The sequence below is a fragment of the Bombyx mori genome, chromosome 1 (assembly GCF_030269925.1).
Source record: "Bombyx mori chromosome 1, ASM3026992v2".
NCBI lineage: Eukaryota > Metazoa > Arthropoda > Insecta > Lepidoptera > Bombycidae > Bombyx > Bombyx mori.
In genome coordinates this window covers 2,788,880-2,811,275 of record NC_085107.1, presented here as the reverse complement: position 1 = coordinate 2,811,275, position 22,396 = coordinate 2,788,880, and the positions used below count along the sequence as shown (strand labels likewise).

At 37.3% G+C, this 22,396-nt stretch overlaps 1 protein-coding gene across 6 annotated transcripts in view; it reads left to right on the top strand.

Annotated features, from left to right (window-relative positions):
- The window catches only part of LOC100750224 (abnormal chemosensory jump 6), a 91,010-nt gene that overhangs the window by 65,264 nt on the left and 3,350 nt on the right, over positions 1 to 22,396 (top strand). For 5 of the 6 annotated variants that reach the window (XM_021352347.3, XM_004932761.5, XM_004932760.5 and 2 more), the window contains one exon: positions 5 to 187. The exons of the other annotated variant lie outside the window; for it this stretch is intronic. In XM_021352347.3, coding sequence (XP_021208022.2) covers positions 5 to 187 — 183 coding nt within the window. The remainder of the gene's footprint in view (positions 1 to 4; positions 188 to 22,396) is intronic. 6 annotated transcript variants of the gene reach the window in all.

The window sequence follows — 22,396 nt, the reverse complement described above, 5'->3', positions numbered from 1 at the left end:
ACAGGGTGATATCTTCGGTGGCCTAAACGACGGTCTTCTTAGCAGAGCGGAGGCTTTAGCTGCAGTGGACATCGGGAAGCACCAATCGGGACCGCAACCAGGCCCACCATTACCACAGCTGAAGCACGACATGGTCTATCATCATGGGGTCGGAGGACCGCCCCCTCACAACGCGAGGCCGCATCAGGTAGTGTGGCTTTTGGTTAAGACATCCGCGTGACGTGCGATACTTCACAAACCTAGATTTTATAAATTTGTATAGAAGGCCAAGAATTAAAGAATTACTGCGGCCAGAACGTCCGCATCATATGAGAAGTCGAAGAGTTGACGGACCTTTTTTTTCGCACGCCCCTCTAACCTTTTTACTGGCGGTAGGACCTCTTGTGAGTCCGCACGGGTAGGTACCACAACCCTGCCCATATCTGCCGTGAATCAGTAATGCGTTTCGGTTTGAAGGGTGGGGCAGCCGTTGTAACTATACTGAGACCTTAGAACGCATGTCTCAAGGTGGGTGGCGCCATTTACGTTGTACATGTCTATGGGCTACGGTAACTATTGAACACCAGGCTCGTATGAGCTCGTCCACCCATCTAAGCAATAAATAAATAAGCCATTTTGTGACTATCCTCACCCGCCTGCGTTCCCACTTTTATTTCAGAGTTCCCTGAAAATAGGTTAATCAGGAATCTCGTGACTGCCCAAATTATCCAAAAATTAAGGTGAATGTTGAAATTAGCCGTCATATTTTAGAGTGCTCTATTAATGTCACATGAAAAAATCAATAATCTTCTCATGTATCTGTATTAATTAAATCATTCTTTTATTACCTATTTGTCATTCGTTATCTCGTCTCAATGTTAAGTACTAACAAAGAGCTTAATTAGAAAAATGATGCGTTATTTTTCTAAATTTTTTTAATAAGTAACTATTTTAGTTTTTAACTTATTTCTCTAGCGTCCGTAATTCGGTTTGAATGCGGGAAGTGACGAAAGATAATCAATAGATCTGCGTCATGATGGTTTTATAGAAGTAAAACACGATTGCCTTGTCGGAAGAGGTTGACTAAAGTTTAATTGACGTGGAGCCACTACGATCATCCACAGTGCGTTTCCAGAGGTATTTTTTGTCATGTACCATCCGGCTATAGAATGAGCTCCCTTCCACGTTGTTTCCCGAGCGCTGTGACATGTCCTTCTTCAAACGAGGCTTCTGGAGAGTATTAAGCGGTAGGCAGCGGCTTGGCTCTGCCCCTGGCATTGCTGAAGTCCATGAGCGACGGTGACCACTCACCATCAGGGGTGCCGTATGCCCGTCTGTCTACAAGGGCAATAAAAAAATCCAGAGCTTAGTCAGTTGAGTTGAGAGTTTAGTAATAGATGTTTAGATAATAGTTAATTAGTGAGAGTTTAGTACCTACTAAACGATCCGGTAAGACAAAACTTGTTCGTTTTAGAAGTCAAAACTTAACTGCGTCATTAAGGGGGAGCTACTTCGCAAATTTGCTTAGAACTGAGTTTTCAATAAACAGACAATAGCTATTTTTATTATGCAACATTAACAAATCATTAGAGTTGTAAAATGAACTCACAAGCTATGATTAGCATTCAATTTATTTATCACATTTTCTAAATCTTGATATTAACTGCAAAACTAGTTTTAATTATGTGTTCCACTCATCAAAACTAGATAAAATATGGTTGGGCTTTAGCTACTTTATGGATATATTTTATGGTGACGTTTAAAAATACCGCCTTAACTAATTATTGAAATCACCTATAAGATAAAGATGCTAACTAACCTTATCTATGTAAGCTTGTGACTAATCTATGCAAAATGTAAGCTATAAAATACAAAACTCCCCAAAAACCTGCGAGAAAATATTTCCTTAAAGATATAATCATAATAAAATGAAACATGAAAGCATGCAAATCAACAGATCATACATTAACTTAACAAGATTCGAGATTCGAGTTACGATTTCGCGAGGCTCTATCCGGCGGACCCTTTACATCATACGGAATCCATACCAATCATTTGTATCGAATTTAACATCGATAAAAATAAGGCGGAGTCGTAAAATGTTGAGAAATTCAACCGGTCCGCGCCTCTGTGCGCGCATAAATAATAATAATAAATGCATCTATATTCCCCATATCGTTGTAGAGGAAATCTTTAGGTGTAGTATCGGTAGCGAGGAGGGCTGAGTCTCAGGGGACACGCCCGGAGGGGCCCGACCTCTTACATATAGGAAATATGTTCTTTGTGCTATAAAAATTGGGTAATTTTATGCACTATCCGACGTAATGTGAACGATTGTATCACTCGTGTTTTGTTTGCTGTTGTATTTATTTTTTATTTTTGTCGTATTAAAACTGTTTCATTTGTGAATAGATTGTGTGAAGTTGTGTGCTGTTAATGGTTTTAAAATTACATATTCATTATTACTCAATCAGTCCAAGTGCTCTGTACCGACTTAGTTAAGTCAAACATTAGGCATGTTTACGAAATTATATGTTATTTGAAAACGAATCGAAATATGGTAATTATAAATTAGTTGGCTTTGAAAACAAATCATTTCATCATCAAACAAATATTTAAAAAATCACGGAGAATCTTCGACCAACCAATAATTTCGCAGATTTTCCTTGATTATTCAGAGCATAGTAGGCGATTTAACACGGCAAAGTACTCTGTCGAACCGTTTTGGACACAATTACAAACGCGTAGACACATTTTTTCATTGTGTTTTGGAGCTATTTTTGCCAATACTAGTGGCGTTAGACCTGGGTTGCTAATATTTTCGTGTCTCCTCTGCAAATCTCTCCAGAAATCGATGGTACTTTACACCCAAATTCTAGACAGTCGCGAGGTACGTTAACTATGTTACTTAATAAACTAAAAATCTTCAGACGAGTGCAGCGTACAAAGAATTAGTTCGAGAAGCCAAAACTCTAACAAAAACACTTATCATTTTTTTGAGGTAATTGTACATTAAGCATAAATGCTTATTTTAGTAGCCTCATATGTTCAAGACTGTGAACCAATTTGAAGTGTTCACGGCGTGGAGATAAAACAATTGTTTTTTTTTTTTTTTAAGAACATTCGTACTTCACACGTTCGCAGCATTGACTCCTACGATGACGGAATAATATCGTGTAATGAAAATCAAACACGCAAAATTTAATTTAGCATACTTGGGTGTCTCGTAAGCCCGCGCGGGTAATGTACCACCACCCTGCCTATTTCTGCCGCGAAACAGTAATTCGTTTCGGGTTGAAGGGTGGGTCAGCCTGTGCAAAATAGCAGATTCGATTTCAAGCTCTTGCATCAGTGACGGCATTCAGGCTTTTTTTTTCCACAAGAGAAAATCGAGATGTTTTTGGGTTCCAGTAACTACATTACACTATGTGAAACGTGAGCTTGTAATTTAAGCAATAAAAGTACTAAATCTAAGTAAAGTATTTAACTAAAATAACTAAAAACTAAATCTAAGCAATAAATCCTCAATATAAACTCACAATAGCTGGTGTACGTTTTCTCTTACTCCTGAAGTGGTGTTAACTGGTTTTAATTGTTCTCCAATTTAGACGAAAAAGGACGAAGTTAACTAAAAATAAATATATACGTATTTTATAGAACTATCACTAGGTACCCTTAGTGTCTCGTTTGGAAAAAATTCAAAACTCCTTAAACATAAGACATTCAATTGAAAATCACGTTGCCTACGTACGTAATCCTTCAATATTGACCACAAAAAACGCTACATTAGCGCATTACAGTAGTTATGAAAAGTTATTTTACACAAAAAATCGAAAATAGAACGCGGATATTTTTCAAACAGATAAAAAAATATATCTTTAAAACAAAATAGCAAAGGGAACCTTCGTAGCTGGCAACCCACACCTTTTAAAGTTTCCTTGTCGTATTTACACAAGGACGGGCAAACGAAAAAAAAAAAAAAATGTAACAGTGAGGAGATCTTAATTCATAAATAATTTATAACACAGTCGGCTCGTTCAAAAATAGTTTTTAAATATAAATGGGCTTTGCGTTCGGTTAAACGTTGTCCGCATATTCAATTCACATCTTAGTCTTTTACATCGAATGTTAAAGTATTTATTTATTTAAGTGGACAACACTATAATTTCGTTCGTATTAGAATCGATTTGAAAATGTCGCATTTGCATGTTTAATATCATAGTTTTTTTGTTTTTTTTTCTATTTATGTCAATACATTTTAATGTTGCTTTCGTTTGGAAATGTCTGTATTCCGAAATTGAATTATGAAATTGTCACGATAAATCAGCTTTTATTTAAAACAACAATTCGGTCATTTTGAGATGATGCCTCCATTTTTTTTTTCAAGTCTTTACGAACAATATCAACAAAATGCTAACTGAAGTCGTTATCGTTTCAAAATATCGCACATGCAGTAACTATAACGTCACTTATGCAAATTATGTAATTTTTCAGGTGAAGAATTTGAAAAATCAACATCTTATAGTTCTTCTCGTCTAAATTATTTTTATTTTTATTGTATAGGTTGGGGGAAGAGCTTTAGGGGGAAGAGAATCAGTAAAAGCAAAACATCTCACTAATAACTATTAAAAAATGGATTTTCTCAAACTCAGTTCAGTTTTAACAAGAATCGCATAAGTGACAGCTCTGTATGTGCAATATAATATAAAATCCTATAAAAAGTATTTCATTATATCACTATAGAGTATAAGACTATCATAGACGAGAGATACGTCAAATCTAATTTACTTGGATTATTTATTTTTTCTTCAAAAAATGTTAGTCCCCTAACACAGAGGGTTCGGCTAGGTTCCTTAATGCCTACTTTATGGCCCACGAACCGGGATACCTCATTTGGGGTTGCCTGTTCTCTAATCTGTAAATATAGTTGTGCACCCTTACGGTCAGTATATCGGGGGTGGCGACACTTAAAAACCTTTAATATAAATCGTGTAATTTTTCATTGAATTCAATTCTTGTGTAATATAGGTTTGAAGATTCATTACAATGTTAAACTTATAATAATTCAATAGATTTGTGCTCAAAATTAAAAAAGAATAATAGCTAGGAAGCTCTCTTAGTTCTAACTTAAACGTTTTTGTATGTAGACAAAGAAAAAATAAAACAACTGAAATTCGATCTACCCTAATAACTTAGCTTATTTTAATATTATTAAATTTTGCAACTCAAACTTATAAAGCTATAAATTAGTAGTAATGTGAGCTCACAGCGGGAAGAAATTTCATGTCAACTTTTACACTGGTTTATTTTATAGAATTTATTTATTTATTTTATTTATATTAGTATACTATTATACTAGCAGGCCCGGAAAACGTTGTTTTGCCATATAAATTATTTCTAGGAAAGATAAATAACCTAGATACCGACTGCAGCGCCATCTGCGGGCTGATTTGTAAATCTGAACGATTCTCGAATCTACCTGAAGGTACACAGAACATTTCATTAAAATCGGTCCAGCCGTTTAGGAGGTGTTCAGTGACACACACACGCACAAAAGAAATATACTTATATCTATATATTAATACGTGAAACAAAAACTTTGTACCCCTTTTTACGACAATTGTGCGGACGAAGGAGTATGAAATTTTCCACACTTATAGAGAATATAGAGAAGCAGTGCACAATGCAATTTTTTTTTTAATTATTCTTGAGAAGTTTATTAAATCACTAAATAAAAACATTACACACACTACCGTGTGTTTGACACACACACACACACGCATGCATACTATTTATTTATTATTTGTCTCTATTAATATTTGTCTAAAGTGTAGTCTTGGCGAAATCTGTGATTATAGAAGTACAATAGTATTTAACAATAAAACCATATTAATGTTCAAACTTATAATTTCAATAAATTATAGTCGAATTTCGACTGCCGGGGGACCACTAGTATATAAAGATATTTAAAGTTATTTCTGACATATCAATTAAAGAACGCTCCCGCAGGTACATTAAGCTCTTACTTATATAATTACATTTGTTCCGATGTCTTCGAACTTACGTACAAAGAGTTCGAGTAAAAACAAATGACGAAGTTACAAAAAAAGAAAAAAAAAAGAAAATTGAATTATACAAAAGGCTCGTGCCATAAAATCGTATGACCATCCCCTGCGACCACGGCGACAATTGCAGGGGCAGAAACGTTTCCATTCCCAGGGGTAGGAGTTTTTGTTTGCCCCTTTTCCTAGTTTACAGTTTGTGTATTCGTAACTATAAGTACGTGAAGCTTTTGGAAAAATAAAAGCTAAATTCGAACATGGCAATCGCTGTTGTAGCTCGCAACACAAGTACTCTTTAAAGTGTTTTTTAGTGTCGAGGTTTTCGGATATATATTTTTTTCAATTTGTAGCATCATCTCTATGAGCCGTTATTGATAATGTAGTTCAACTTATGACGCTGCTTAAAGACCTGGATGTTGATGTTGATTTTGATCGTTTTGCAGAACAGTGAAATCTGTGTGTGTGGATTCACAAACACACACACACACACGCACACCCTACGATTTTTAATGCTTACACCGGCGAACTCACAGTGACGGGTAAAGTGGATGAAAGACGATCTGGACATGGCTCAGTCTCATGTCCAGACATTCAGCACTTCACTGTGCCACTGATCGACATAAGTGGCTACAAATTACAAAAAAAGGTCACAGGCGGGCGCATCCCGTTACTCAGCAATGAGCGATCGACTGAAGGAGGAGGAGGACATTGGCGAACGGGCCGATGACTGATGATCCACCTAGTGTTGAATAGCCTTGAGATCTTGCTTGAGAGCTACGTTTCAGCTGTATTGTAATTACGCAAGTTTGCGGATTATATTGTTACTACCCGATGTTATTATTTCATCATGATTCACCAATGTCACCCAAGTACGCATTTCGTTAGTAAAACGTACCGGTCTGCAGGATTTGAATATCGGCACAGTCGGCGGTATCCAAATAGGCCATGGCGACTTTGAATTTTCTATAAGCTACAACATTCGTTCTTATTTTTATCGCTAAGATGGGTGGACGAGCTCACGGCTCACACGGTGTTAATTGGTTACAGAAGCCCATGGACATCTACAACGTAAATGGCGTCACCGATCTTGAGACATGAGTTCTAAGTCTCCGTTTTTTGCACTAGCGACTGCCTCACCTTTTAAAACGAAACGCATTACAGCTTCATGGCTGAATTTGGCACGGCCTGTGAAATAGGCCTTGCCATAAAGCTACATCTTGGGCAATGTGTTTTATTGCAGTATTTGGCAATGTAAGCTACATCTCATAATTGCCAAAAAAGTTCTATTAATTATAAGTTTACGAGAGTAAATACCAGTCTGATCCTGAAATAGAATGTAAGATACAATAGTTGTAATTAATTAACACTCAAGCTAGCTTATATATCACCGATTTTGTAATATTGAATTTCCTATATGCGCCCACAGCGCTCAAATGTACGTGATATGGATTTAACAGGAAATTAAACATAAAAAGTGATTCTAAGAAATCATAAATGATGCAATCGTTCATAGACTGTATACGAGAAACATTAAGCTAATAGTCTAAATTAAAATCTAATAATTACAACACTATTAACGTCAAGCCAAACATCAATCACCGTGTATGATGTCATATGTGGTTAATCTCCATTGATTGATATCTATGTAAGCTTATCATTTATTTGATTATCACACGCTATGACGTTGCATTCCGTAAGATTTTTTTTTTTTTTTTTTTTTATTGCTTAGATGTGTGGACGAGCTCACAGCCCACCTGATGTTAAGGTGGTTACTGGAGCCCATAGACATCTACAACGTAAATGCGCCACACACCTTGAGATATAGTTCTAAGGTCTCAGTATAGTCACAACGGCTGCCCCACCCTTCAAACCGAAACGCATTACTGCTTCACGGCAGAAATAGGCGGGGCGGTGGTACCTACCCGTGCGGACTCACAAGAGGTCCTACCACCAGTAATTACGCAAATTATAATTTTGCGGGTTTAATTTTTATTACACGATGTTATTCCTTCACCGTGGAAGTCAATCGTGAACATTTGTTGAGTACGTATTTCATTACAAAAATTGGTACCCGCCTGCGGGATTCGAACACCGGTGCATCGCTTCAACACGAATGCACCGGACGTCTTATCCGTTAGGCCACGACGACTTTTGCTTTTTTTTTCGCTCTGTAATTTTGTAATGTAAGAGATGTTTATTACAGTACAATTGTACCAACATATATAGTGAGGTGATTACTTAATTGTTAATTGTTAAGGTTAATTGGCGCCGCCGGCGTAAAAACAAGCATGGGTACTATACCTAAAATAGATTCGGCAACAAAGCCTTACACGAAATAGCTCGAAAGCTCACGGTGGACCGATCATACTGCAATACAGTACTCGTAATTCATTCCACGCCAAATGCCATACGAATATACGCTTTAGCTTTTGTGCTTAGAGGGCAAAATCGTTTGTTGATGGAGCTAGCAGCCGACCCATCAAATTGCACTCACAAGCGTATAGTATAACCCGATATTCATATGTCATATACACATTCGAGGGCGAAATAGGTGTGTGGCTACGAGATAAGAGGTATAGACTTTCAAATTGTTTATTGACTGGGTGTGTCATTAAGCAGTTGTCTTGGTGTATACTGATGCTTATGTTAGTACTACATGCCTACATTATTAAATAACTAAATCTAAATAAAGACCTGACTGAGAGAAGGTTTTTAAAATAGTGGGTACCTTAAATCTAAATCTAATTAAAGACCTCACTTGGAGAACGTTTTTAAAATAATGGGTACAACAATTAAGTTAATTTTTTTTATCCTGTTGATACGGGTTGGAATATTAGAGTAAAGTTACAAAATTATTGTATTGTTCGTTTTCGCTATTCAATAATAGATTAATAAACGTTCCCGATAGTACTAGTTGTTTTGATATATATTTCTGCTGTTTAATCACAGATGGCGTTACTTGTACCGGCTAACATTAATTCATATATTTATAATTATGTATTATATCTTTCAGTTGTGAATGTTTGGCAATTCATCAATATATCTGCGCTTTATTTTTTAATAATTAAGCTATAAACTTCCATTGGCTTTAATCTATTAACAATTCGATTCGTCGCAAATGTGTCAAAAACAGAAAGCAAATACCTAAACTTCGGAAATTTGTTTCATTAATACTTTTCTACATTACATAATATATAAATTATAATATTATATAATGTTACATAATATAATATATATATATAAATAACAAAACAAAATATATCTAATTAATAGCTGTCGCCGAGCGCAATTACGCAAGTATCTCGCACTTTCTATGGCCCACGTTTCATTGTACTCGCGCCCCGAATAAATTCAGCCACTTGTCCAAATCATAACGTTGTGATACAAATCACTATTAAAAGAATATAATTTGTTTAACATCCACTTGCAATCGCATTGTCGGTGCACGCAGTGATGTAATGCAATTAAAATTATCGATAAAAAAAAAACCTAACTATTTAGAACTATAATGTTTTTACTAAATAAAATGTAATGTATATTACTTACTAAATAATCGTATTAAATGTAATCTTCACATTTTTACATTTGCAATTTAACTGGACTATGGTGGATCAATAAATTGATTTTTATTAACTACGAGTAAGACCTATTCGTTTCGCTGTTACTAAAGATAATTAATTGTATGAAAAACATCGATTTCTTGTAGCTACTGGCGTTAGGTGACGTTTCTAAAACGGAAATAATGCCTGGAGAGAGCTTTGTGTGATAAATTTTCTTTTCAAAAATGTTGGTATTGAAAAGCAATAAAAAAATATATATTAAAAAAAAGAACTGATAACTCCTCGTCTATTAGATACTTCCAACAAGAGCACGAGCTCTTCATTTCTGAGGGTCGGGATCAAATCCATCCATTATTTTCTTCCTCACGATGTTGGACTATCCCAACCTGTCATCAGCTACTCGGAGAGCATTTTATACCCTGAAATCAATCAAGACAAGCGAATGGGTACCAAACAAAAAAAGAAAATCAGATGTCCAACATAAAGAAAATTGTACTTAGCTCCATAATTAACGAGTGAACTTGCTATATGAAATTATACTGGCTGCGTCTGCAGCTTCGCCCGCAACAAAATGCAATTCTATATTAAAACATAAAATCCTCAAGACGATTCACAAAGCTAATAATTTTTCGTGAACATTATACACACACACATATTCTCTTTTATATGTAGATCGTTAACTAATTTAATCCTATCACACCGGATATAGACAACACGATTTATTCGCAGTCACATAAGAACCAAGTTCAACTTCCTTCGAGTTACGGAATTCGAATTGCATCAATGAATGAAACTGGTGATGAAATGTACTTATTCTTCTTCTTTATCCTTTATTGTACACACAGTTTATACAATACAATAATTGCGAAAAGTTATAACATGTCGAGCTTAACTCAACAATTGAGTTATCTACCAGCTAACCGTTCTTAATTTATTGTCAACACACAAGATATGTAATTCCTGGCGATTTCTATATTTAAGGTCTCAAGTTTTAATGATAAAACAGCAGACATAGTCTTCTGTTATGATAGCATTACACTAGGTAGAGTTATCACCGCATCTACATGTACATATGTATACACAAATATTTTTATCATGCCTTCATTAGCTTTTGATGTGTAGGTATTCTTTTTTTGTGTGTTACCAAATTTACGATATTTTTAAGGCCGTTATCACCGACTTTGAGACGTCCGATTGACTGGAAAATTTGTACACTTTTGACAATCCAATAGTTTTATAAATTCGCACCAATATCCTAACCAGTATCAAAGGGATAAAAAAACGATAAAATTAATTATCGTTATTTCGATTGGCTGTTTGGGCGAGTGTACGTGTGCGTGCTTTTTTTTAAACTGCATACGTCATCATTTATTAAAAGATGCATAATCTACATCGATATTCTTACGTAACTATTCTTAGAACGACGCGGTAACTGAAAAATTGTTTCGACAATCCAATAGTTTTATAAATTCGTGCCAATATCCTAACCAGTATCAAAGGGATAATAAAAACGGTGAAATTAACGGAGTATTTTTTTTTTCAAACTGCATACGTCATTTATTAAAAGATGCATGATCGACATCGATATTATTACGTAACTATTCTTAGAACGACGCGGCGAAGGGTAGTAGTGGCCCTACGTCGCACGCACCCCACAGGCGGGAGCAACGCGGCTGAACAAATTGTTGGCGCACCTGCGGGGCCACTGCGGTCGGCAGTTCCGTACCTGTAATTATGTATTTATAGAATTGTTAGTTCCGACGAGTTTAGGTAATATTCAATTCGGACAGCTGGAGATTTCTGAACGAGCTTCTAAGTTGTCGTGGCCTAAAGGATAAGATACACCGATGTTCGAATCTCAGGCGGGTACCAATTTTTCTAATGAAGTACGTACTCAACAAATGCTCACGATTGACCTCCATGGTGAAAGAATAACATCGTGTAATAAAAACCAAACCCGCAAAATTATAATTTGCGTGATTACTGGTGGGTAGGAACCGCCACCCTGCCTATTTCTGCCGTGAAGCAGTAATGCATTTCGGTTTAAAGGGTAGGGCAGCCGTTGTAGCTATACTTGAGACCTTAGAACTTATATCTCAAGGTGGGTGGCGCATTTACGTTGTAGATGTCTATGGGCTCCAGTAACCACTTAACACCAGGTGGGCTGTGAAATCGTCCACCCATCTAAACAATAAAAAAAAGAGCTTCCAGTCCCGATTCAGGGTAGATCTAGTTTTTTTTTTTATGAATGAGGTATTGCTGGTGTCTTAGTGGCCATTCCAGTTTCACCAGCACAGGTGGGCGACCAAAGGCTCGGACAGGAGGGGTGCGATTTGCTAACAGAGCAGATCTAGTGCGTGTGCCACAAAATTATAGTGAATTATTTTGGAAATCGTCATCCATAATCGCCAGACAACATAATTAATTGATATCTGTTTATAAATATTAAGAGCTCATTAACACATGTAAGGCTATAATAGATTGAAATCATGTATTATTTTTATCATTAAAAATCAATATTTCTTTTATACGTTGTAAATTTTGAAGTCGCGAAGAAAACCGGAATTAAATATTCAGCGATTATGAATTCTGATCACAAGTCTGTAATAAAAATAAATATCATTTGAAAGAAAAGATATAAAATTTTTTTAAAAAGACTAGATTTTTTTAAGCGGCAAAGTCGACGCTTAAATAATTTGGGACATTAAAATCGTAGGTAGTTAAATTTGTAATTTGAACCTTTGTTTATTTATTCGCTAATATTAATTGTTAATTATATAAGAACGAAACCATTAATAATACAGATTAAAATTATATATTGATACTGTAAAAAATATATTTTTAAACATAAAAAAAATTAACCTATACTCCAAATTGTATAAATTTATTTATAATCATATAAAAATTCTTCAAACGTTAATTTACTAACCCATCCCTTGTTTGTTTTATTGATTCGCTATTTTTACAACATTATAAATATTAGATACTTTCAGCAATTTTTATTGTCTACGCGAGACACTGTGGCCTTATTGTTTCATTAATAAAACCAATGGCACTCTTGCTACTTGCTTTAATTATTATTATACAATGGTTTGGTTGTGATTGTTCGTCGATGAATCTTGGAATGTGACCTTTCTCGAAAAGGAAGGTCTTGTGTCAATGATTATTGGGAGGTATCTTCAGAATGTTGTTGCATGCTGTCAGCGCGCGGTGCCGGTAGTAGTAAATGTTTTGGCTAGCTTGCTATGCTAAACGCGTCAGGCGCCGCGACATACTCCCCCCCGTTGAAAGAGTCTTCTTTCAACACTCCTAGGTTTCTTGGCCATTGAATAGAGGACATAGACGAATGAGTGACCGCCGTATGCTCCCCGTCGCAGTACGAATTTCCGCCACGCTGGTTATGCCATCAGGTCCTGGGAATGTCTGCGAAACCCTTCCAAGGCGCCAGCATAATGGTGGCGTGTTATCTTCTTTTATTAAAACAAGATCACCAATTTTGACATTTGCAGTATCTTGGGTCCATCTTTGCCGTTGTTGTAATTCGGAGATATATTCTCTTTGCCACCTTGTCTAGAAATGTTGTCGCATTTGTTCAAGACGTTGATAGCGTTGCAGCTTGTTTGAGTTCAAATTTTGAACATCAGGGGATGGAAACGATGTTAGTGGTCGTCCAATGAGGAAGTGTCCTGGGGACAAAGGTAAAAGATCGTCAGGACTGGAGGATAAAGGACCCAAGGGACGGCTGTTAAGTATTGCCTCCACTTGTGCAAATAAAGTTTGTAGTTCCTCAAAGGTTAGATGGCTATTGCCTATCACACGCTTGATGTGGTGTTTAGCGGATTTTATACCCGATTCCCAAAGACCACCGAAGTGAGGAGAGTAAGCGGGAATGAAATGAAATTTGATTCCTTCTTGAGCAGCAAAGTCAGAAAGAGACACATTGTTAGTTCTTAAGTATGTACCTAGTTCTTTAGCTGTCCCCACGAAATCTCGACCATTGTCGGAGAATATTTCCGCCGGCTTGCCGCGACGCGATATAAATCGGCGTGAAAGTGACAAAATTTTAGATTTAGTGTTTAGTTTCTTGTGTTGTGTTAGCAATTTGTATTATAATAGAAAAGTTTATCTTTGAGCCATGACATATAAGTGTTCAAAAGAATCCTTTAACTCTTCAGCTGTTACGAAACCTAGGCGTTTGTTTAAAGGGTTTTTAAAATTAAAAATGAATCTCCTTACGTAGGCGAATGATCTTTGCAACATTGATAGTTTAGAGTAGTAATTAATATTGATTATAATCGATTCTGAAACCGTTACTATACTCGTCGTGAGCTCTCTGGCTTGCAAGAAGCAAAAAGAGCAGACTGGATACGTTCAACGTACTTTGAAGAAATAACATGAATAGGTCCGGCTACCAGCCAACCAAGTTTAGAGCTGATCAAGCTTGGAGCGTTTAATCCCAATGACTGTTGTTGAGTACCCACAATATCCCATTTTATGTTTACTCCAAGAATGATGTCTATTCATTTAGGCAAATTGAAACTAGGATCAGCTAGTTGTATATGATTAGGTAATTTGATATTTTGCATATTTATCGGAGCCTTTGGGAGCTCTCCTGTTAGTTCATTAAGCACCAAACAGGATAAAGTATTATAATTTTGTATGAATTATCGATTGATTTTATATTTGCCTTGCAGGCTTCAACTACTCTATTTGATGAATTATTGCCTATTACAACTATATTTATAGCATCAGTTTTGATTGTATCAGGTTGAAGATCTTTGGTTGAAAGCAGTTACCGAATTTGAATCTTTGTTCTCATCAGATATTGAATCTTCAGGGTTATGCAATAATGTGTTGTGTCGTTTTTTACACTCTCTGCATGGTCCCAATTTACATTCGTGTTTTTGATGACCTTGCCTCAAGCAGTTTAAGCACAAATTGTATTTTTTAACCAAACTTATTTTCTCGTTAACGTTTTTGGCCTTAAAAGTAGGGCAATTGTAAATTGTATGATCATCATGGCAAAAGATACAAGTGGGTTTGGTTTTATATAGTTGACCAGTTGTAGTAGCATGTGCATAATTTGTTTCATATTGTTTTTTATAAACTTGAGGAAGCCTATTGTTATTGTGAATACCCTGACTTCTTTGAGACGTAGCTTGTGGCGTACTAAAATTATTATTGTGTTCACTACGTTTCAAGGCTTCCAAAATATCAGCTCTGTCAATTAAGAACTTGTGAAACTGGTTCAGTTCTGGGACACTATCAAAAGTATTACGCAGTTCTTCCCATTTAATCAGAGTGACATTATCTAATTTGGATGAAAGTAAAAATATTAACAAGATATCCCACTTGTCTGTGGGTAGTCCCAAGCTAGAAAGTGCACGCAAGTTCTTCGTAACATGGTCAACTAAAAATCTTAATGACCTTTCTGATTCGCGTGCGATCGGTTGTACATTGACTAAAGCAGACAAGTGGTAATTGATAAGAAGTCTTTTGTTATTGTACCGCTCACAAAGCAATGACCAGGCGTCTCTGTAATTAGAAGAAGATACTTCGAGGTTGGAGATGATTCTAGCTGCGTCTCCTTCGAGATAGGAAATTAAGTAATGAAATTTATGAATATCGGTAATACGCGAATTATTATGTACTAATGTTTCAAAGGTATCACGGAACTCGAGCCAGCGGAAATAAGCTCCGTCAAATCTAGAAATCTGAATCTGTGGCAGCTTAACCCCAGGGTCATCGTGGTGGTGATGGCATTGAGGCTCCGGTGGCGCGACAGATTTCGGCGCGCCTCTAGTTGAATGTTTGTTTCTGATATCAAACTGTTTGCCGTAGCAATGCATGAAATGATGTCGCGCTCAATACCATCCCTCTCATCGATTTCCCTCTCTAGACTATCGTGATTGAGCACTTCAATATCTGATTGAAGGCTATCAAATTTTGTGGATAAATTTTCAAATCTGTTTAATCTTACTGATAGCTCAGCTACCTCAATACTGGATAACGGTGATGATTCAAATAAAGCTAAATAATTTTTAAACTTTGTTATTTGACCTTTAATAGAACTACGCCTTAGAATCAGTTCTTTGTATTTACTGATGGATTTATCAGACCCAGTAGCCATTGTTGTATTTTTAAATTTAATTTACTTGAGTTCTTAGAATATCGTTACTTGTTTTAAAGAATGGAAAAGTTAGAAAATGATTTTTTAAATAATGAAAAAACACTCGTTCTGACTTAGCTGCAACGGTTGTTTCATTCGGGTACCGACTCACTCTCCTCCCTTCGATGGCAGTCTTCGAGGTCTCGAAGCACGGCTTATTACATGTAGTGCTGTACGTTCGGAAGCGGCGCGATCGATCGCGGGGCGAGCCTGGAAACGTCGGCCGAACGAATGAGCGGAAAGAAATAATATATAATTACTAACGTGCTGTTTCGTAAACAGTGACAATTGAATTGGCTAATGTTAAACTTGTTTAATGAATTTTATGACTTTTACTGTATATTAATATATTTTAAAACAATGAATTCTAATGATTTAAGATTAAACAATGATTGAATAATTATAATGTGTAGGTAGATCGCAGAATGACGCGTAAAATTGTATAGAATTTTTACGAAATGCGTGGATAGGCAGCTTCTTAACCGAAAAAACGTTTTTGAAATGAAGGTTTGATTGTTTTATTGTATTTTAAAGCAATGGTAGCAAGATTGCATAACAATGCACTTGGTATCTTTGGTTGAACACTTGGATGATTTACGTAAAATTATGTTAATTATCCTTTGCACAAATGTACGAAACTTCTGATACACTGTGAAGGCAATAATTATTGATTTGATATTAAGGGATTGGGAATGTTGAAGGAAAGACACTTATCTTGTTTGATGAACGACAACGCGGTCGTGGCGAAGTCTTACTGCTGCTGCTTCGCTGCCGGATCCAGCGATTGTCCAGTACTGCGTTCCCTTTTCCTTCCTTTTAGATTGCTGATGCGACGCCGTTATCTTAATGATGACTTGGCACGTCGAATGAGGCGGAACGCGTGTCTGCTGCTGCTTCGCTGCCGGATCCAGCGATTGTCCAGTACTGCGTTCCTTTTTCCTTCCTTTTGGCGGAGATTGCTGATGCGACGCCGTTATCTTAATGATGACTTGGCACGTCGAATGTGGCGGAACGCGTGTCCTGTCACGGTCGCCAAAAAAAAAAAAGTATGTCTTATTTGATGAACGACAACGCGGTCGTGGCGAAGTCTTACTGCTGCTGCTTCGCTGCCGGATCCTGCGATTGTCGAGTACTGCGTTCCCTTTTCCTTCCTTTTGGCGGAGATTGCCAATGCGACGCCGTTATCTTAATGATGACTTGGCACGTCGAATGAGGCGGAACGCGGGTCCTGTCACGGTCGCCAAAAAAAAAAGTATGTCTACGCGAGACACTGTGGCTTTATTCTTTCTTTAATAAAACCAATTGCATTCTTGCTACTTGCTTTAATTATTATTATACAATGGTTTGGTTGTGATTGTTCGTCGATGAATCTTGGAATGTGACCTTTCTCGAAAAAAGGAAGGTCTTGTGTCAATAATGATTATTGGGAGGTATCTTCAGACTGTTGTTGCATGCTGTCAGCGCGCGGTGCCGGTAGTAGTAAATGTTTTGGCTAGCTTGCTATGCTAAACGCGTCAGGCGCCGCGACATACTCCCCCCCGTTGAAAGAGTCTTCTTTCAACACTCCTAGGTTTCTTGGCCATTGAATAGAGGACATAGACGAATGAGTGACCGCCGTATGCTCCCCGTCGCAGTACGAATTTCCGCCACGCTGGTTATGCCATCAGGTCCTGGGAATGTCTGCGAAACCCTTCCAAGGCGCCAGCATAATGGTGGCGTGTTATCTTCTTTTATTAAAACAAGATCACCAATTTTGACATTTGCAGTTTCTTGGGTCCATCTTTGCCGTTGTTGTAATTCGGAGATATATTCTCTTTGCCACCTTGTCCAGAAATGTTGTCGCATTTGTTCAAGACGTTGATAGCGTTGCAGCTTGTTTGAGTTCAAATTTTGAACATCAGGGGATGGAAACGATGTTAGTGGTCGTCCAATGAGGAAGTGTCCTGGGGACAAAGGTAAAAGGTCGTCAGGACTGGAGGATAAAGGACCCAAGGGACGGCTGTTAAGTATTGCCTCCACTTGTGCAAATAAAGTTTGTAGTTCCTCAAAGGTTAGATGGCTATTGCCTATCACACGCTTGATGTGGTGTTTAGCGGATTTTATACCCGATTCCCAAAGACCCCCGAAGTGAGGAGAGTAAGCGGGAATGAAATGAAATTTGATTCCTTCTTGAGCAGCAAAGTCAGAAAGAGAGGCATTGTTAGTTCTTAAGTATGTACCTAGTTCTTTAGCTGCCCCCACGAAATTTCGACCGTTGTCGGAGAATATTTCCGCCGGCTTACCGCGCCGCGATATGAACCGGCGCAGTGTCAGAATAAAATCATTTTTCGATAAGCCGCTCACTGCTTCTAAATGAATGCATTTATATCGCATGCAAATAAAAATGCATAAATAACATTTAATTAGTCTCGATCCACTTCCCTTTCGGTTAAGGATTAGGAACGGACCCGCAAAATCTAGGCCAACCGATATAAAAGGGAAGTCAGGCGTAATACGTTGTGCCGGTAAGTTTCCCATTTTTGGTATGAATGTTTTACCATTAAACCTTCTGCATGTTCCACAGTTATGCACTGTTTGGCGAGCGAGACGTCGCCCATTTATAGGCCACACTGTATCTCTTACCGAAGCCAATAGTAATTGCGGACCGGCATGCATGAGTCGAAGGTGCTCGCGCTCGAAAATTAATTTCGTTAAATGATGGGCAGCGTCAAGCAGTATGGGATGCTTTTTCTCAAAGGGACAGTTTGATGCCTGAATCCTACCTCCAACTCTAATTATATTTCGCGAGTCTATGAATGGAGAAAGTGACAAAATTTTAGATTTAGTCTTTAGTTTCTTGTGTTGCTTTAGCAATTTGTATTCTAATGGAAAAGTTTGTCTTTGAGCCATGGCACATAAATGTTCAAAGGAATCCTTTAACTCTTCAGCTGTTACGAAACCTAGGCGTTTGTTTAAAGGATTTTTTAAATTGAAAATGAATCGCCTTACGTAGGCGAATGATCTTTGCAACATTGATAGTTTAGAGTAGTAATTAATATTGATTATAATCGATTCTGAAACCGTTACTATACTCGTCGTGAGCTCTCTGGCTTGCAAGAAGCAAAAAGAGCAAACTGGATACGTTCAACGTACTTTGAAGAAATAACATGAATAGGTCCGGCTACCAGCCAACCAAGTTTAGAGCTGATCAAGCTTGGAGCGTTTAATCCCAATGACTTGTTGAGTACCCACAATATCCCATTTTATGTTTACTCTAAGAATGATGTCTATTCATTTAGACAAATTGAAACTAGGATCAGCTAGTTGTATATGATTAGGTAATTTGATATTTTGCATATTTATCGGAGCCTTTGGGAGCTCTCCTGTTAGTTCATTAAGCACCAAACAGGATAAAGTATTGTAATTTTGTATGAATTATCGATTGATTTTATATTTGCCTTGCAGGCTTCAACTACTCTATTTGATGAATTATTGCCTATTACAACTATATTTATAGCATCAGTTTTGATTGTATCAGGTTGAAGATCTTTGGTTGAAAGCAGTTACCGAATTTGAATCTTTGTTCTCATCAGATATTGAATCTTCAGGGTTATGCAATAATGTGTTATGTCGTTTTTTACACTCTCTGCATGGTCCCAATTTACATTCGTGTTTTTGATGACCTTGCCTCAAGCAGTTTAAGCACAAATTGTATTTTTTAACCAACTTATTTTCTCGTTAACGTTTTTGGCCTTAAAAGTAGGGCAATTGTAAATTGTATGATCATCATGGCAAAGGATACAAGTGGGTTTGGTTTTATATAGTTGACCAGTTGTAGTAGTGTGTACATAATTTGTTTCATATTGTTTCTTGTAAACTTGAGGAAGCCTATTGTTATTGTGAATACCCTGACTTCTTTGAGACGTAGCTTGTGGCGTACTAAAATTATTATTGTGCTTACTACGTTTCAAGGCTTCCAAAACATCAGCTCTGTCAATTAAGAACTTGTGAAACTGGTTCAGTTCTGGGACACTATCAAAAGTATTACGCAGTTCTTCCCATTTAATCAGAGTGACATTATCTAATTTGGATGAAAGTAAAAATATTAACAAGATATCCCACTTGTCTGTGGGTAGTCCCAAGCTAGAAAGTGCACGCAAGTTCTTCGTAACATGGTCAACTAAAAATCTTAATGACCTTTCTGATTCGCGTGCGATCGGTTGTACATTGACTAAAGCAGACAAGTGGTAATTGATAAGAAGTCTTTTGTTATTGTACCGCTCACAAAGCAATGACCAGGCGTCTCTGTAATTAGAAGAAGATACTTCGAGGTTGGAGATGATTCTAGCTGCGTCTCCTTCGAGATAGGAAATTAAGTAATGAAATTTATGAATATCGGTAATACGCGAATTATTATGTACTAATGTTTCAAAGGTATCACGGAACTCGAGCCAGCGGAAATAAGCTCCGTCAAATCTAGAAATCTGAATCTGTGGCAGCTTAACCCCAGGGTCATCGTGGTGGTGATGGCATTGAGGCTCCGGTGGCGCGACAGACTTTCGGCGCGCCTCTAGTTGAATGTTTGTTTCTGATATCAAACTGTTTGCCGTAGCAATGCATGAAATGATGTCGCGCTCAATACCATCCCTCTCATCGATTTCCCTCTCTAGACTATCGTGATTGAGCACTTCAATATCTGATTGAAGGCTATCAAATTTTGTGGATAAATTTTCAAATCTGTTTAATCTTACTGATAGCTCAGCTACCTCAATACTGGATAACGGTGATGATTCAAATAAAGCTAAATAATTTTTAAACTTTGTTATTTGACCTTTAATAGAACTACGCCTTAGAATCAGTTCTTTGTATTTACTGATGGATTTATCAGACCCAGTAGCCATTGTTGTATTTTTAAATATTTTCTTTTACTTGAGTTTTTAGAATATCGTTACTGTTTTAAACAATGGAAAAGTTAGAAAATTATTTTTTAAATAATGAAAAAACACTCGTTCTGACTTAGCTGCAACGGTTGTTTCATTCGGGTACCGACTCACTCTCCTCCCTTCGATGGCAGTCTTCGAGGTCTCGAAGCACGGCTTATTACATGTAGTGCTGTACGTTCGGAAGCGGCGCGATCGATCGCGGGGCGAGCCTGGAAACGTCGGCCGAACGAATGAGCGGAAAGAAATAATATATAATTACTAACGTGCTGTTTCGTAAACAGTGACAATTGAATTGGCTAATGTTAAACTTGTTTAATGAATTTTATGACTTTTACTGTATATTAATATATTTTAAAACAATGAATTCTAATGATTTAAGATTAAACAATGATTGAATAATTATAATGTGTAGGTAGATCGCAGAATGACGCGTAAAATTGTATAGAATTTTTACGAAATGCGTGGATAGGCAGCTTCTTAACCGAAAAAACGTTTTTGAAATGAAGGTTTGATTGTTTTATTGTATTTTAAAGCAATGGTAGCAAGATTGCATAACAATGCACTTGGTATCTTTGGTTGAACACTTGGATGATTTACGTAAAATTATGTTAATTATCCTTTGCACAAATGTACGAAACTTCTGATACACTGTGAAGGCAATAATTATTGATTTGATATTAAGGGATTGGGAATGTTGAAGGAAAGACACTTATCTTGTTTGATGAACGACAACGCGGTCGTGGCGAAGTCTTACTGCTGCTGCTTCGCTGCCGGATCCAGCGATTGTCCAGTACGGCGTTCCCTTTTCCTTCCTTTTAGATTGCTGATGCGACGCCGTTATCTTAATGATGACTTGGCACGTCGAATGAGGCGGAACGCGTGTCTGCTGCTGCTTCGCTGCCGGATCCAGCGATTGTCCAGTACTGCGTTCCTTTTTCCTTCCTTTTGGCGGAGATTGCTGATGCGACGCCGTTATCTTAATGATGACTTGGCACGTCGAATGAGGCGGAACGCGTGTCTGCTGCTGCTTCGCTGCCGGATCCAGCGATTGTCCAGTACTGCGTTCCTTTTTCCTTCCTTTTGGCGGAGATTGCTGATGCGACGCCGTTATCTTAATGATGACTTGGCACGTCGAATGAGGCGGAACGCGTGTCCTGTCACGGTCGCCAAAAAAAAAAAAAAAGTATGTCTACGCGAGACACTGTGGCCTTATTGTTTCATTAATAAAACCAATGGCACTCTTGCTACTTGCTTTAATTATTATTATACAATGGTTTGGTTGTGATTGTTCGTCGATGAATCTTGGAATGTGACCTTTCTCGAAAAGGAAGGTCTTGTGTCAATGATTATTGGGAGGTATCTTCAGAATGTTGTTGCATGCTGTCAGCGCGCGGTGCCGGTAGTAGTAAATGTTTTGGCTAGCTTGCTATGCTAAACGCGTCAGGCGCCGCGACATTTATTATACAATACGTACCTAACTTATTTTTCGCTTCTTCTATAAGGTATTCTTCTCGGAATAAATCTGCGCGGATCGATTAAGCTTATTAGAGACTAGCCGTACTCGCCCGCTTCGCTGGGCATTTAAAATTAACATTATTATTTATTGTCATTATTATTAGGGAGTCCAACATTCATATAAATATTAGCCTATCCATTAAGTACATGTATTTTCTACATGGATACCAAGTTTCAAGTCAATCGGAT